General features: G+C 36.5%; 1 protein-coding gene across 1 annotated transcript; it reads left to right on the forward strand.

Annotated features, from left to right (window-relative positions):
* The first annotated feature begins 495 nt into the window (after window positions 1–495).
* On the forward strand, window positions 496–1483 carry LOC108993871 (E3 ubiquitin-protein ligase ATL41-like). Its single transcript, XM_018968910.2, has one exon. The coding sequence runs from the start codon at window positions 574–576 to the stop codon at window positions 1378–1380; it is 807 nt and encodes a 268-aa protein (XP_018824455.1). The 5' UTR covers window positions 496–573; the 3' UTR covers window positions 1381–1483.
* Window positions 1484–16986: the final 15503 nt, after the last annotated feature.

The following is a 16986-nucleotide window of genomic DNA, read 5'->3' on the forward strand; positions in this document are numbered from 1 at the left end:
AGATTATGAGCTAAAAAGTTTCTTATCATCTAAGCTATATATATATATATATTATATATATATATATATAAACTGGTTACAATATATAAGTTTCTTCCACCTCAATTTTTTTTCATTTTTTTTTTTTTATATTTGCAAGTTTCTTCCACTTCGATTTTTTAATTATTTTCTGTGTTTGCAAGGGAGTCTTTCCCTGTTTCGACTTTTCTATATTTGTCTGGTTTTAAAAAAGAAAAAACACGCAAGTCTTTTAGATCATGAATCTACTTCATATATTTTTGGAGGAATTAGAAAATTCCAAGAGATCAGAGAAAATATGGAAGATATATATATATATAATGCATATATGCAAGTCAACATTCAGCATTCAACATCTTTGAAAAGATGGATCAGTTTGATCTCTTTAATTACTCCATTACTCTATCGCGATCGTTTGATCATTATTTTTTGTTGTAGTCCTAAAGAAACCCAGTCCACCACGCAGTTAACAAGTCATATGCCCCTCACAAAAAGAGGCAAAACTTGCACACTCGATCTCTCTCAGACAATTAACCAACGACGCAAAACCAAACCATGTCCTCCACTAATTACGACCCATTTCATGCCTTGGATAATCACGATCAAGGTCCCCCGCCCTTGCTCAATCCTGACAACAGGTATCGTTTGAATGGCAAGATGATGATCACGGCCATCGTCTCGTTGTCGGTGGTGATCGTATTGGTTATTGCTTTACACATATATGCAAGGTGTGTCCTTCGCCGCCAGGCTCGTCACCGAGCTGCTCTACTTCAACTGGGCTTAAACGTCGCTCGTGCCAGCTCAGGTGAGCAGCAACCCAGGCGCGGGCTTGATCCTGAGGTCATTGCATCGTTACCGGTGTTTGTTTTCAAGCAAAGGGATGTCGAGGTAATTGATGCGTCGTCGACTGCGATGGAGTGCACGGTGTGTCTAAGCACGTTGGAGAGTGAAGACAGGGCTAGGTTGCTTCCAAACTGTAAGCACATTTTCCATGCGGAATGCATAGATAAGTGGTTGAGTTCACACTCTACATGTCCTATTTGTCGATGCGAGGCCATGCCAGAGGTTCATCCCGAGTCCGGTGAGGCTCCGGCAGGTCTGACCGACCTGGAAACTGCAGCACCCACGGCTCCACCTTTAGGGTTTGCGAATTCTGGATTGTCATCACGCATGGCAGCTGGGACATCAGATGGTGCTGGCCAATCCTCAGATCAAAAGATCATGGGTACTGGTTCAACCTCATCACGATTAAATTCTTTCAAAAGGATCCTAAGTAGGGATAAATCATCTGCAAGAATTCATTCTGGTGGTATTGATCAAGACGATGATAGTACTGTAGTAGATTTAGAGATCAGGCAGTGACTGATTATTTTAAGGTAATTATAGGGCGATTTTTTTTTTTTTTTTTCTTTCTTGGCGATGATGCGTAGTTTTACATTTCAGCTATGAGTAAATTAAATATACGTGAGAGACTCATAGAAACTTACATAAAAACGTGGCTCTGTTGATTAGAGACCAGGAGCCCTATTATCGATATTCACGAAAAAAATTTTATATAAGAAATAATATTTACAGAATGCTTAAGCGTCGTATATTTAAAAAAAATATATATATATAGAATTTATTTAACTTTTTAATGATGTACCATATTATTTTTTAAAAAGAAGTTGTGAGATTTGCACAATTTATGATTGTATTTAGTTCTCTTTATATATATATATATATATATAGTTTCGTAAAAGAAATGTAAGACTCTATATTTATTAAAATATTACTTTGTCAAGGGAGAAAACGTGTTTGGTGACCTAATTAAGAATTGGATGGCAATTGAAGCTGGTGTTAATTCCCAGCTTGTAAACTACGCTATTAAAACTGACATGAGGCTGGTCATCATTTATTTATTTATTTATTGAGAGATTTGGATTTTGACTTTTGTGACTCAGCTTATTGATACGTAGAAATTAATACAAATTAGAATGGAGGAAATAGACTCGAAAAATGATAGAGACCGGAGATGATCATATTAACTTGAGAATTTTGGATCCAACTCATGAGATCACACTTAATTTAAAATTAATGCTGTTTAAAGCATGTAGCTAGCTAGGACCATTAATTACAACAATTAATATGTCAACAACTACAGCCATGCATGCAGGAGCCGGCCCAAAATATTTGAAAGTTCAAAAATTCAATTTTTTATGGCTTTTAATATGATAAATTTTATAAAAATTAATTTTTACCCCCAAAACTTATTTTTTTACAATTTTCCCCCTTAAGCTCTAGTTTTAATTTTTCTGGTTCCACCCTGAAACATTGTACTCCTAACTGCTAGAGAAGTTGCTAAGTAGTTGGTGATCATGGACGTTGGTATATTAATTAGATGTTATACTTTATCACGTAGTCAAAAGATTAAGCAATCGCTACAGTAATTTTTGACTCTCGCCGTGAAAAGCTTTGTTCAAAGTTTGACAAAACACACATCATAATAATACAACGAGCTAGCTAGCTAGGCACCTAATAGAATTCTTACTCAGGGCCCATTAATTTGACTGCACCGTTTTAACATTGATAAGAAGAGTGGTCCTTTAATTCCTTCCTCTAAGGGTAAGGTAGATGTCCTTTCTTTCCTAAAGAAGGGTAAGGCGGTGGGTTAGGTTAACCAACATTTTAAAGGTTTGAAGACAGAATTAAGATAGTTAATCATGGCTGAAGAGCTTAAACGTTTGTGGGAAGGATTTAAACTAAGAAGAGCAAGAAGAAGTAAATTTTACAGAAGATCAGACATGAGTGGACAAAATTTTCTGCTTATTCTTATTCTGATGGTCAAAAATATTAATAAGGAAGCTTTCAAAACTACTATGACAAAAATCTGGAACCCAGAAGGATGGTTAATCTTTAATGAGGTGGGATATAACAGATTTCTTATTGAATTTCAGAAAGGTATGGATATAGAACATGTTCTTAATGGAAGACCTTGGTCTTTTGATAAAAACCTAATATGTATACAAGAATTTGACAGTAATACTCCTCCTAGTGAAATGAATTTCACTCATGAACCTTTTTGGATCTAATTACATGGTATGCCTTTGGCTGCTATGACTTTTGAAGCTAGGGAACGTATTGGGTCCACAATTGGGGAGGTTATGATAGTTGATGTAGTTGGGGAAGGAGTTGGATGGGGTAAGTATCTTAGAGTTAGAGTTAGTATGAACATTTCTAAACCTCTAGCTTGAGGCAGGCTGATTAGAATTGAGGGGAAACAAAGGTGGATAGAGTTTAAATACGAGAGATTACCTCTGTTTATTTTTAGTGTGGTGCTATTAAGCATGTGGATAGGGTCTGTGCCATATAAAAAGCTCGGATGAACACAACAGGAATAGGTAAATCTCAATATGGTCAATGGTTGAGGGCTTCACCTGCATTTTCAAATGGTACTGGAGACAAAAGATCTGGGGCACGAAGTAGAACACAAACTAATTTTCATCCACAAATTGGAGAGGGAGAAGAAAGTAGGGAAGTAGTTATTAATCAAGCTGAGAAACCAAATCATGGGAAAGGAATCTATCAATTGCAACATACACAGAAAACTAGTCACACTAAAGAAGACCAGACCATTTCTATAAAGCAGATGCATTAAGATCAAAATATCAAGGGTGGAATGATAGTGGAACCCAGTAGACCTTTGAGGAGTTGTCCTGCCACTATTGTCAAAAGTACCACTTTAGTTTGTAACTCTGTCAACTCTAATATGATTTCAGCAGATGTCATTGAAACTTTAAAAAAAAAAAAGAGAAGTTTCTATGAAAAGGGTTGTTGATATGGCAACTATGGGAACCTGTATGAATGACACAAGTAGTATTAAAAGAGAGAATTCAGATTCAGAAAGTATTGAACTCCAAAAAAAAAAAAAAAGACATGCTCATTTCTGAAAGGAGCTTATCTCAAGAACTAATGATGGAGGTTGCTGAGAAGCCCCTCCAGCAAAAATGAGATCCCTAAGTTGGAACTGTCAAGGGTTCCTAACCCTTGAATAGTTAGAGAGCTTCACTTTATGGTGAAGCAAAAGAGCCCAAACATTATCTTCCTTATTGAAACAAAAAGTAAAAGGGAGAAGATGGAAAGAATTAGGAACAAGCTTGGTTTTGACAAAAGTTTTATAATAGACAGTAGATGATTTAGTGGTGGGCTAGCTTTTATGTGAAAATTAATTTTTCGCATAGAATTGGAATCCTATACTAATTATCATATATCTGTTAATGTAACTGATCTAGAAAATAGGAAGAGATGGCTCCTCATAGGTTTCTATGGCAATCCTTGTACATCACTCAGGGAAGGGAGTTGACAGTTCCTAGGAATTTTAAGACCAGTAGATAACAAACATTAGCTTTGCATGGGTGATTTTAATGAAATATTACAGCAAAATGAGAAATTTGGGGGAGCCTCAAGGCCTTATGCTCAGATGGAGTCTTTCAGCCAAGCTTTGCAAGATAGTGAACTGAATGATTTGGGATATAGAGGACCAAAATACACTTAGACCAATATTAGAGAAGGTTCTGATTTTACAAAAGAAAGGTTAGATCAAGTTGTGGCAAATTCCCAATACATCAATATGTACCAAGATATCAATGTCCACACCTTAGCAACATGTACTTTAGATCATATCCCTCTCTTCATAAATCTGAATACTCAAATTCAGTATGTAAGAAGAAAGGCAAGAGTATTTAGATATGAATTTAGTTGGGGGACAAAAAAGTGAATGTTAGGGAATAATTTCTAATGCATGGAATGGTAACTCCAATACTGAAAAAAAAAATACCAGTAGTTCCCAACAATCTTAATAGCTGCAAGGACAAGTTACTGACTTGGTGCATGGTCCAGGAGAGGGAGACAAAGGGAGCAATTGAGGCAAAAAAAAAAAGCAAAACTTCAACAACTCCAGGAGAGGAACACTGGAAGAGTCTTGGAAGAAATAAAACAAATTAAAAAAGAAGTGACAATGAGATTAGCAGAAGATGAAATGAAGTGGAGATAGAGAACAAAACAAAGTTGGCTTCACAAAGGGGATAGAAATACCAAATATTTTCACACATGTGCATCCCAGAGGAGAAAAACAAATTATATCACCAGTATTAGTGATGAAGATGAGCACATATACAATTCACCACAAGGGATAAATCAAGTCTTCCAGGCTTTTTTATTTGTTTACAACTTCAAATCCATCAGGCCAAACATACTGTCTAGAACCTATGCAACCACAGGTTCTTGAGGAGATGAACAATAGGCTGCTTAAAGAATTCACCTTCACAGAGGTGGAAGAAGCTATTTTCAGTATGAATCCTATGAGTTCTTCAGGACCAAATGGATTTTCAGTAGGATTTTTTCAACAACATTGACAAACAGTAGGTAATGATCTTTGTGAACCAGTGACACTGGCTCTAAATACAAACAACTGGGACAATACTATAAATGAAACATTTATAGTTCTTATTCTGAAAAACAAAAATCCCAAACAGGTTTTGTAACACCCGGATCCAGTCAAGCTCTTTTTATTTATTTATATTTATATTTATATTTTATTTTCTTCACATGTTTATTTTTCTCGCATGTTTGTTTTTTTTGTTTTCTTTCCGTCTATCTTTTTTTTTTCTTTTCCCCCCTAGGTCTTCCTTTCGTTCACGACATGCATGGACACACACGACTCAGCTTTCATCTGCACGCACGTCTCCCTCTTATCTCTAGGGTTTCCTCCTCACATATATATAAATACACATATCTTTCTAGTATATTTCAGAAACCGCCCCCTTCCTAACCTTTTCCCTCCGTAGCCCACTTCTCCTCCACACCGTGAGCCCTTCCCCAAAGCCCAGTCGTGCAGCACCTGAACCATTGCCACAAACGAGCCAAGCCCGAAACACTTGAACCACATCCCACACGATGAAAACCACCATGTGTTTTCACCGCCAGAACCCTCATTGCCCCATACAAATCGACACAACCCGGGCACACTGCAACTCCATGGATCGCAGCTCCACTTCGCCATGCGCCATCTCCACTTGGCCATCACTGGAGCTCCCGCTCCTACCTTATACCACTTCACCACCACCTTATTGTCGAGGACGACCACCTACATAGTGAATCGAAAACTCCCCTGTTTTAGCCACCTAAAATAGAGCAACCCAACCTAGTGCACTTGTCGTTCGAAGCCACCACACACGGTGCTAGCGCTTCCATGTCATTACCACCGGCACAGAGAACTTCGACGGTCACTCGATGCCACTCCTTTTTCCACCGCATCCCTTTTGGTATGCCACCGACAGCACCTCTGTGTCACTCTCTCGGCTTACTCTATGTCTTTCTTTTTTTTCCTCATTCATTGGTCTCTCTCTCTCTCTCTCTCTCTCTCTCTCTCTCTCTCATCCAGTGCTCTGCCGAGATCACCGCCTTCTGCCTAGCCCCTCGCCTACGTTGCACGCTGCCGCTTGATTTCCTTCATGAGTAAGCCCTACCGTGCATGTTATGTTGATTTACGTAGGTTTTTTTGTTAGTTTTCAAAGAATTAAATGAAATTACCGTAATACCCTTTACTACATGTTATATTAATGGGCTTTTAAACTTTTATTATGTATTAGTACACTCTTATATAATTTGGATTACAGAAAATCACTTAAGTATTTTAACATATTATTTAAGTAAAGATTTATTTTTAAGAGCAAATAATATTGGTGTAATGTTGTTTTTTTTTACACTTTAGATATAATTTAGTTTATTGAAAAATAGTTATGGTTTATTCTAAAATATTCTGGGATAATTATATTATCTTTATAAATTGTTTTCAATAATAAATAGGATGTTTATTTTGTACTATTGGTAGCAAATTATTTTTATAGTAAGTGTGTAATTTTATTTTGAACATTTAAATTATGATTAAAGCTATTTTTTTTATGAAATTTTTACTAGTACTTATCTTAAATGTTGATTGATATCAAGGAATTTAGAGAATGAGGATATTTTGGGAATGATGAGAATTTTAGGTTTTGAGAAATTAAATAGGTTATTTTAGAAGCTTAGGATTAAATATCGAAATATGAGATTAATTGAAAATTTACGATAATTACGTGATTATTTTATAGGTGACGATTAATTATTGTTCGACATTTTGAAGGAAATTATGAAAAAGCTAAGTCCAGGTAAGCGGGGTTCCTATACTAGACTTTGCATTAAAATAAAATGAGCTGAAGTTATTTTTGGAAAATATACATATTTGATTTTGAAAAGAAATTTGAACTACCAGTTATTTGTTCTGCATTACTCATGAGATTCTGTTTAAGAAGAAAGTATTTTCTATCATGACTAGTGTAGACATGAGCTTATTTTTTACATTCTGTTTCTGAATTTTGAAAAAGAGAGCGAATATAAAATTTGTGCATAAATTATGTTGTGATATGATTTTGTTCTGTTTTGAAGATTTTGTTCAGTACTCTGTTCGGATAAGACGTGATTTCTGAAAATTTTTGGCATGACTCTCTAATTCTGAATTTGATTATGTTTCCGCTCTGTTCAGTTGCGGCCCTGCCACGGGTTACAATAGTGGATACGGCCCAACCACGGGTTATAATAGTAGATATGGCCCAACCACGGGTAATAATAGTGGATACGGCCCAACCACGGGTAATAATAGTGGATACGGCCCTACCACGGGTTATAGTAGTGGTCTCTGTTTTGAGTGCACACCTTGGTCACAGAGTGATTTATGTTCTGCTTGGCTATCCGCATATGCACAACCCTACCACGGGGGTTATAAATGGCCTCTATTCTGATATGATGTTCTGACGATGATGATGATGATCATTTATGCTATGCCAAAGAATATTTTTGAATGAAATTATTTCTAAATCTTCGCTCTGATATTTTGATAACATGTTTTGCTTCTACACTCTGAAAATGAAAATGTTTTGTTCTGCATTCTGATTTTTGTAAATGATCATGTTTACACACTGGTATATGTTCTCTGCTAATTTAGTTGTTGATAACTCATCCCTTATCTCCATATATTTTTCAGATGATTTTGAATAGTCCAGCTAAGGATCAAGACTATGAAGTATTAGGTGAGATGTCTTAAGAATAATGGATTAATATCATAAAGTTTCGATGAGTATTGGCGATGTTTGTTAAGAAATTTCATTGTGTTCTGATTACGTGGCATTTTGAAGAATTGATTATATCAAGGATTTGATAAATGAGTTGGTGTGATTATTTAAGTTGGAAGTGTTTACGCTTGATTTGGAGTTTTTGGAAGTTTATTAGCAATGTTGGAGTTGATTATCAGGTAATATGAGTTAACTCTCCGGACCCTCAGGGACGGGACGTTACAGTTTTATGAATTTGGACCAATCAGCTTGTGTAATGTCATCTACAAGGTTATTGCCAAGGTTTTCGCCTACAGATTAAAAACCATTTTGCTAGAAATCATATCTACAACTCAAAGTGCATTTGTGCTTGGGAGATTAATTGCTGATAATGTAATAGTTGCCTTTGAAGTTTTGCATTCTATGCACTACAGATTGAGAGGACCAGCTGGGTATATGCCATTAAAGTTGGACATGAACAAAACATATGACAGATTGAAGTGGAGTTTCATAGCGACTGTGATGGAAAGGATGGGGTTTGATAAAAGGTGGATAGATCTTATTCTCAATTGTGTTAATAAATTTTCATATTCAATCTTAATAAATGGGAACCCACAACCATCTTTTATACCTCGAAAGGCATAAGACAGGGTGATCCCGTATCACCCTATCTTTTTATCTTGTGTTCAGAGACCCTTAGGTAGCTACTCAACAAGGCAGAAAGGTTGAGAGTCATTTCTAGTTTCCAATGGCAAGAGGATAGCTAACAATAAATCATTTGTTTTTTTGTAGATGATAACTTGTTATTCTATCAAGCTTCTTCTTTAGAATGGAATAGGTTGCTACACTTGATAGACCAATATGAAACAACATCAGGCCAGAGGTTGAACAAAGAAAAATCCTCTATATTTTTTAGTAAGAATACAATGGCTTCTACAAGAGATAGCATCCTCAGTATTATAGGAATAAGAACAACAAGCTCTTATGAGAGCTATCTTGAATTACCAGCTTTGGTTGGAAGATCCAGAGTAAAGGCTTTTAACAATATTCTTGACAAAGTTAGAGGTAGACTAAATAACTGGAAAATGAAGTTCCTATTGAAAGCAAGTAAACAAATAACGCTAAAGTCAGTCATTCAAGTCATTCCTACTTATTCTATGGGAGTTTTTAAACTTCCCAAAGGCTTGCTACAAGATCTTAATAAACTGATAAAAGGTTACTGATGGGGACAAATAAATCAAGAGAGAAAACTTAGTTGGATAAATTGGAATCAAATGGGAAAACCTAAAGTTGAAGGGGGTTTGGGGTTTAGAGGTTTAGAAAACTTCAACCTTGCTTTGTTAGCAAAATAAGGATGGAGAATGATTCAATACCCAAATTCCCTAGCTTCACAAGTGTTACATTGCAAATATTTTTCCAATACTAATTTTTTCCATGCAAAGTTGGGTAGCTATTCATCTTATATTTGGAGGAGCTTCTTATCTACTAGATCTTTGCTTCAACAATGAACTATATGGAGGATTGGGAATAAACAGTCCTTTAGAATATGGTCAGATAAATGGCTGCCACAACCAACTACATTCAAACCTCAAAGTGGACAGAACACACTAGGGGTAGATGCTAAAGTAGAGGTTCTTATCAATTAAGGAACAATATAATGGAACCTCAATCTCATAAGAGCAGCTTTTTCAAAGGAAGATGCTGAAATAACAAGCCAAATTCCAATTAGTCACTACAACAAGACATATAAACTGATGTGGAGAAGCACAACAAATGGAATATTCATTGTTAGGAGTGCTTACTACCTACAAGGGGAACTTCAAGAAAGAAAAAAGGGTCAATGCTCATAAAGCTCCCACAATCGTGAAGACTAGTCCAGAATATGGAGATTAGTCATCCCTCCAGCTACAAAGAATTTCTTGTGGAGAGCTTGCCTCAACATTTTACCTACTAAGGTCAACTTGTACAAGAAGAAGATACTGGAATATCAAACTTGCCCTCTCTGCTTAATGGAACTAGAAACCACAGAACATATTATATGGGAATTCATTTTTGCAACTAATATTCTGGGACAATGCTCAAGGAAAATTCAAAAAAGTAAAGTCTCATGCAAGAGTCTAAAGGCACTAATAGAAGACATGTCCAGGAAGCTACAAAAGGAAGAGATGGAAGAATTGTCTCTAATTCTTTGAAATTTGTGGTGGAGAAGGAATGAATATGTTTTCAAAAACATCCTGGTTGATCCCAAATCAGTACTACATAGGGTCCATCAAATGCTACAAGACATTGCAACATCTGAAACCAGGGTATTCAACCAAGTTACTAGCAATATTGTAAAAAGTGGCATTTGGGAGAAACCACCACCAAGTTTTTGTAAGATAAATTGGGATGTGGAAGTTGATAAGAATCACTATATGATTGGAACTAGGATTGCTATCAGAGATGAGAAAGGTAACTTTCTGGCCACCAGGAGGAAGAAGCAAGTTCTAGTTCCTCATCCACTATTAGCAGAGGCAAAAGGAGCACTTACAATAGTAAATTTTGGTATTGATCTAGAAATGAGAAAGGTAGCCCTAGAAGGTGATTCCAAAAGAGTAGTAAAGGAAATTCATAAACAAGTGGCAAATGAAAGCTATTTTGGTATGACCATTTTAGATATCAGATCAAGAATTACATGTTTTGATGTTTGTCATATTAGACATATCCATAGAGAAGGCAATGTAATTGCACATACACTAGGTAAAAATGCTCTGCTTATATCGAAGTGTATAATGGATCTGGAGGAAGCTCCCCACTGTCTTCAAGGTCTGTACTCTGTTATAATACAGTTGATCAATGGAATGAGGCTTTTCAAAAAAAAAAAAAACATTGATAAGAACGTACGGCTCGATCTACTCTCTTCTACCCAATTTTAGTCTTACGGTTCAACTGTAACTAGAGATCATTATTGAATATACCTTATTTTAGCAATAAATAAGATGAGAAGCTTTGGAGAAGAGTTTACTTTTTTTTTTAAAATATTAATTATATAAATCGGCCCTCAAAATACTATCGTCCATTGTACAATGTGACGTCTTGACTCTTGAGTATCATTTTTTACGCTTAACATTGCAAATTGAAACATAATTTACCACACGCAATGTCAAAACAAAAAATATTATTTGTGACGAATTATTTATTATGAAAATGACTATTTATGATAAAAATATATTCATTTTAATATAGCTGCATACTCTTCTCCATATTTTAATCATTCTATCAACGAAGGACTCAACATCATCTTCAAAATTAAGCTTCATGATTGAGAAAATTGGAGTATAATTTCTCCAAATCCCGCCACTTTATAATTTCTTGATTAATGAGAGATCTCTTGCAATTTTACAAACACGACCTCACCGGTGGAAAAAAAACGTAAGGTGGAATTCCAAGGAGAAATTACCTAATTTTGAATTGATCATGGACTAGTAGGCAGTCGTTTTTCATCAACAACATCCGTACATACCCAATTGCCCACTTACACCCTTCTCCCTAGGGGTGGGCAGCAGGGCCCCGACCAGGCCCGCTTCCACCCCGCCCCGCCCCGCATGGAGAGGGCCTAGCAGGGGCAAGGGCGGGATGACCCTAGTGGGGCCCCGCCCCCCACTCCGCACCACATATATAATTTATTTATATATATAAATAAATATATTGTATATAGATATATACAATTTATTAAAGACTTAAAATTGTATTCAAGTCATTGGACTACTAAGTCCCACATTGTTTAAGGATGACTATTGTATTGCCTTGGCCTCCTATATAAAGGTTGGCTTAGGAGGCCAAGACAATCCAAAATCTGACTCTAATGAGTTTAAGTTATTTTTATATTTATAAATTTTAATTTATTATTTAAATTATATTATAATTTGGGTCTAAAAAAATATTTTTAGACCAAAGTTTTTTTTTTAAACACAATGTATTGGCCTAAGCAGGGGGCGGGGCGGCTGGGATTTTTTCCCCCGCCCCACCCCCGCCTCCCAGGCAATCAATAGCTAAGTGCAACGATTCAAATTTTGGATGTGGGTGAAAATGTCATTCGACGTTTGGACGCACTACTTATATACATGTAACGTTTGAACGTTATAACTAATACGTTCGAATGTTACGTTATTTTCCGTACCGTTCGAACGTTTGATTGAACTGTTCAAACGTAAAAGGAATTAACTCCTTTAATTTTTTACAAAATGCAATTATTATTTTTAAGTTCCAATGTATACATCAATTTATAATTCGTCTTTAATTTATCATATTCATTATTTTATGTTTGTGGTAACGCATTTCATATTAATATATATAAAGAGAGTATATATAGTAATATAGTAATTTATACTATATAGTAATATATATATATATATAGTATAGTAATATAATATATATAGTACTACTATATAGTAATACTATTTACTATATAGTAATATATATTATCTACTATATAGTAATATGGATTTCTTTTTTTTCTTTTTTCTTTTTTTTTTATAACAACGGATCTCATTCCATTCATTAAAAGATGACATACAAAGTTGACTTAAACAACAGCCAATTACAAATGTTAGTAGGTTCCCAGTACACTTTCATAACTGACATGGTCTAGTCCAGACGGCAATCTATAAAGACCGAAGTCTAAGAGATAGCACAACTCTGTCCACGATAGAGTTTGCAATAACCAAGTAACAAAACTCCATATCCGACTAATCGGAGTACGGAGAAACCAACCCCATCAATATATAGTATAGTACTGGGAACCATACCCGACTATAGTATAGTTCTATACTATATAACTATACAATATATAGTATATAGATTTCTATAGATTACTTAGACTATACAATATATAGTATATAGATTACTTAGACTAGTCATCGTTCAATTAATCATCCTTTAACCATTTACTCGCATGCTCCTTCATGACATCCCTATTTGTACAAACTTATACCTCTAGGTATTCCGAATATCCATTCATTTCACGTACACATGTCATCATCCAATCCTTAAGATATAACCCTTGCCATAAATCTTGGGCCTAGACTGTAATCTAGAAATCCCAACTTCATTTTCTAATTAACAAAGTGAGCTTCAATGTTTCACTTTAATCTCCAACCATTATTCATGAGCTTACACAATTTACCCTCACTTCACCATACGACCCAACTGCAGTCACTATACCAGTCTTTAAATGATACCCTTCCCTCATACAAAATCCAATCCAACACCAATCCTAAGTCCCAATTCATTTCCTCACATCCAAAAGCATAACATAAGCCAACTAAACATACCAATACAATCCAACAAACATACATATGCAATCCACCCAACATAAATGTGTCAAACCCCTTTATCACCTAAAATCAATATATAATCCAATTAAGTATCCACTTGTTCTTACAAAGGTCATCCATACGTAATACACTCAAAGTACATACTCTGCCCAAATACATACCAACCACTCACTTGCAAATCCATACCAATACACCCAATACATGAAATCTGCCTATACCATTTATACATCTACACAACACATTTACAACTCTTTATGAGTTACAAATCATGACTTCACAAAACTACAACCAACACAATCATTCACAAACACAACCACACAGCTTCATAACCTCAACCATAGCCTCCATTGAAACATAAACTCCAACACCACAATACAACCACACACCTAATCCCGACACTTCACTCAATTTACGACTTCAGCACTTCACACTACACACAGTCGCATCACAACCCAAGCATACTTCACATTTAACCCCATCACGTCACAACACACAATGTAACAGGCCGCTAGAAATTCGATGGTGAAATTTCTTTAGGCTTTAGGAACCTCGTGAAAACTCCATAAACTTTCACGAATTAACCAATCGCGTAGGTTTTAGTTTGTCAGCATAATCAGTGTTGCTACACACTATGGTACCAGAAGCGTGATTTTATTTATTTGAGATAATTAGAAGTATCAGAATGCGATATGATCTACATCATTAGACTCAGTTGATTATTTAGACTTTTATGGCGCAATAATCTCATTTTCAATTTTCGGACGAAACGCTTGTTCAAATGAATTTTACGGTTAGTTTAGTATGTATGTTTAGGATTTTGCAATGTAAATTCTATTTTACACTTTTTTGGAGTGAATAGCAATCTCAATAGTAGCACCTAGCGCAATGTTTTCATAATCACAGTGTGGAATGTCCAAATTAGGTTAGATAAGTTTTATTTGGACACTTGGTAAAATCTTAGCCACACTTGATGAATAGTATTGGACACTTGTCACCAAGAGAAACCATAAGATGGATTATGAAGGAAATCAAGGTGTGAGATCAAGCCACCTAAGCCAAACCCTAATTGATCTTATTTTTAGCATTGTGTTTAATCACTTGATTAAATCACTTCCATATGTTATTAATTCTTCAAATTCATGTTATGACATCATTATCCACACCTTTAAACCTTGGAAATTTGATTGAGTTAAGAAAAATTGGATTTGGGCTTGATAGCATCTCAAACCCTAACCAAACATTCTAAACCCCAAATGAGGCCCATTCGTTTAAGGCCCAATAAGGCCCACAAACTTTGGGCACTTGGCAAAACTTCTGGAGCAAGTTTTCCCTCCCCCATGGAAGACCACCCTCTGCCCAAAGCATGCTCCAAAGTCAAGCTTGATGTGAAGCCAAAGGCCAAAAGCCAAAAGCCAAAGTCAAATTATTAAGGTTGATTAAGAGTTTTAATTAGGCTCAATAACTAGGTTAAATCCTATTTATTATTTATTGAAGGAGTTAAAGTCCTTTTATAATTTAAAGATCGACCATTAGAGATCTATTTCAATTTAAAATTATACTGATTGAAATTCTCTACGCAGTCTCAGTCCCTACTAATCCCACATTGAATGAACTACTGGATCATGTTTTAAATTCAAACTCTCTTATTAGATGATCAAGACTAAGTGTTCAACAGATTAGTACCACTACATGTGTTGACCGAGTCCAACTCAAACTGGTCGTCACTCTCTTCCAAATCTCTCTAAAAATATCTCCCTTCCGCATGTTATTTGGAAAAAAACCATAAACCTCCTACTCTGGCGTGGAGCATCTCAGTCATCTTCCCTTGTTGTTCGCCGACTTTTAAGACTCTTGCTTTAACGGGCATTTCGATCTCACTCTGTTCTTCACTCGGACACCTGTTTCACAAGTTTCAAATGTTCTGCAATTAGTCATTCCAGCTCTCTGCTTCCTCAATTTTGTACCAGTCTTTTGTCCAGTGACTGTTCGACTGGTGGTAGGTGCAGAAACGGAGTCCTCTCCTCACCTAATAATTTTCGTCCTGGTCTCATGACTGTCCTTTTGACAATATATACAAATTGTTATGAATGAATCTTGGATCGCATTCCTGATGGGGCGCGCCCCCTTCTCATTTTTTGTCATGTTGGTTTCTCCTAGACTTCTCCGAGGCTCTTCTCTTACCTGTTCTCTGAGGGTCTTTACCCGCTTCCTTCATCTCCTCTTTCTGTGGTGCGATTAAGGCTTGAAGCATGTATTCAGCATTGACAAAGTCATCGGCCCTGTCCTTGAACTCTCTCAATGTCGACAGGGTCCTACGTGTCGACTCCGCCATGAATGAGTTTCGAGGCTGTACACCCTCCAGAAGGGCTACTAGTGTGATTTTCTCATCATGATCATTAGTGGTTAATTGTTCTTTGTTGAACCGGGTGAGGTGTGCCTTCAGGCTCTCTTCCTCCTTTTGCTTCATGGTTAGAAGGTATGCTGCGGGTCGACTTCGCATCCTGCTAGCCATGAATTGTGTTAGGAATAGTTTGGCCAACTTTTTGAAACTTTCAATCAACCCTGGCCGCAATGCTTTGAACTAGTCTCTTGCCATGCCTTTCAACGTCAATAGGAAAGCTCGACATGCTATCTCTCCGGGAAATCTGTGAAGGGTCATGTGCACTTTAAAATTTTTCAGGTGGTCGACTGGATCTCGAAAACTGTCGTATAGCTCTATATGCAGTACCTTGAATTTTGGCGAGAGCAGCACAACCATCACCTTCGTGCTGTAAGGTAAATCAGTCAGTTAAGACTAGTCGACCAGCGGCCGATCTTCTTGGACATCTCTTCACATTTATCGATGAGACTACACAACTCATCATGCAACTTCTTCTTCTCTACCTCCCCGGCATTTACTCCACTAGCATTGTGCTCCTCCCCCCATCTGGTGGTTCATTATGGCTTGGTGCAGTATCCTTGTCATAACAAGGAGCTTTCCACCTCAGGTTCTCGTTTTCTCGTTGGAAAGCCTGTATCACCGTACTCATATTTTTTAACTACTCTTCCATCTCCAAAAGTTGTGCCTCCATATTCATGGAAGTAGTTTCTTGATCACGGGTCATCTGGGAGCGTGTCATAGCAGGCATGTAAAAAACACGTTAAGATTTCAAAAGAAGTTGATTGTTGGTCCCATAGGCGACGCCATTGTTTTGGACGTGTTTCACCTCCTGCTGACCTCGAGCATTAACCTATGACAAGGAAAGATAGTGGCTTGATGTGCCTGATGCACCTTCAATGCCTAAAATAGAAATATATGTAGGTTGCCTTGGAATGAGGAATCTGGTAAAAGACTACCTCAGATTACCAGTCCTAGTTCTTTATATAGATGCAAACTCTTACCGATAAGGATCAATTAGACTTAATTTCTTCCCTTGATCTCAGGGCTTCGATTATCGATTCCTAAGATTTGGATATAGAAGGAAGGAGTTATCTTACTTAGGCAAATATCTCGTTATTTCCTTAGCAGGAGGCACCTCCAGCTATTA

Source organism: Juglans regia, chromosome 10 (genome assembly GCF_001411555.2).
Source record: "Juglans regia cultivar Chandler chromosome 10, Walnut 2.0, whole genome shotgun sequence".
Classification (NCBI taxonomy): Eukaryota; Viridiplantae; Streptophyta; class Magnoliopsida; order Fagales; family Juglandaceae; genus Juglans; species Juglans regia.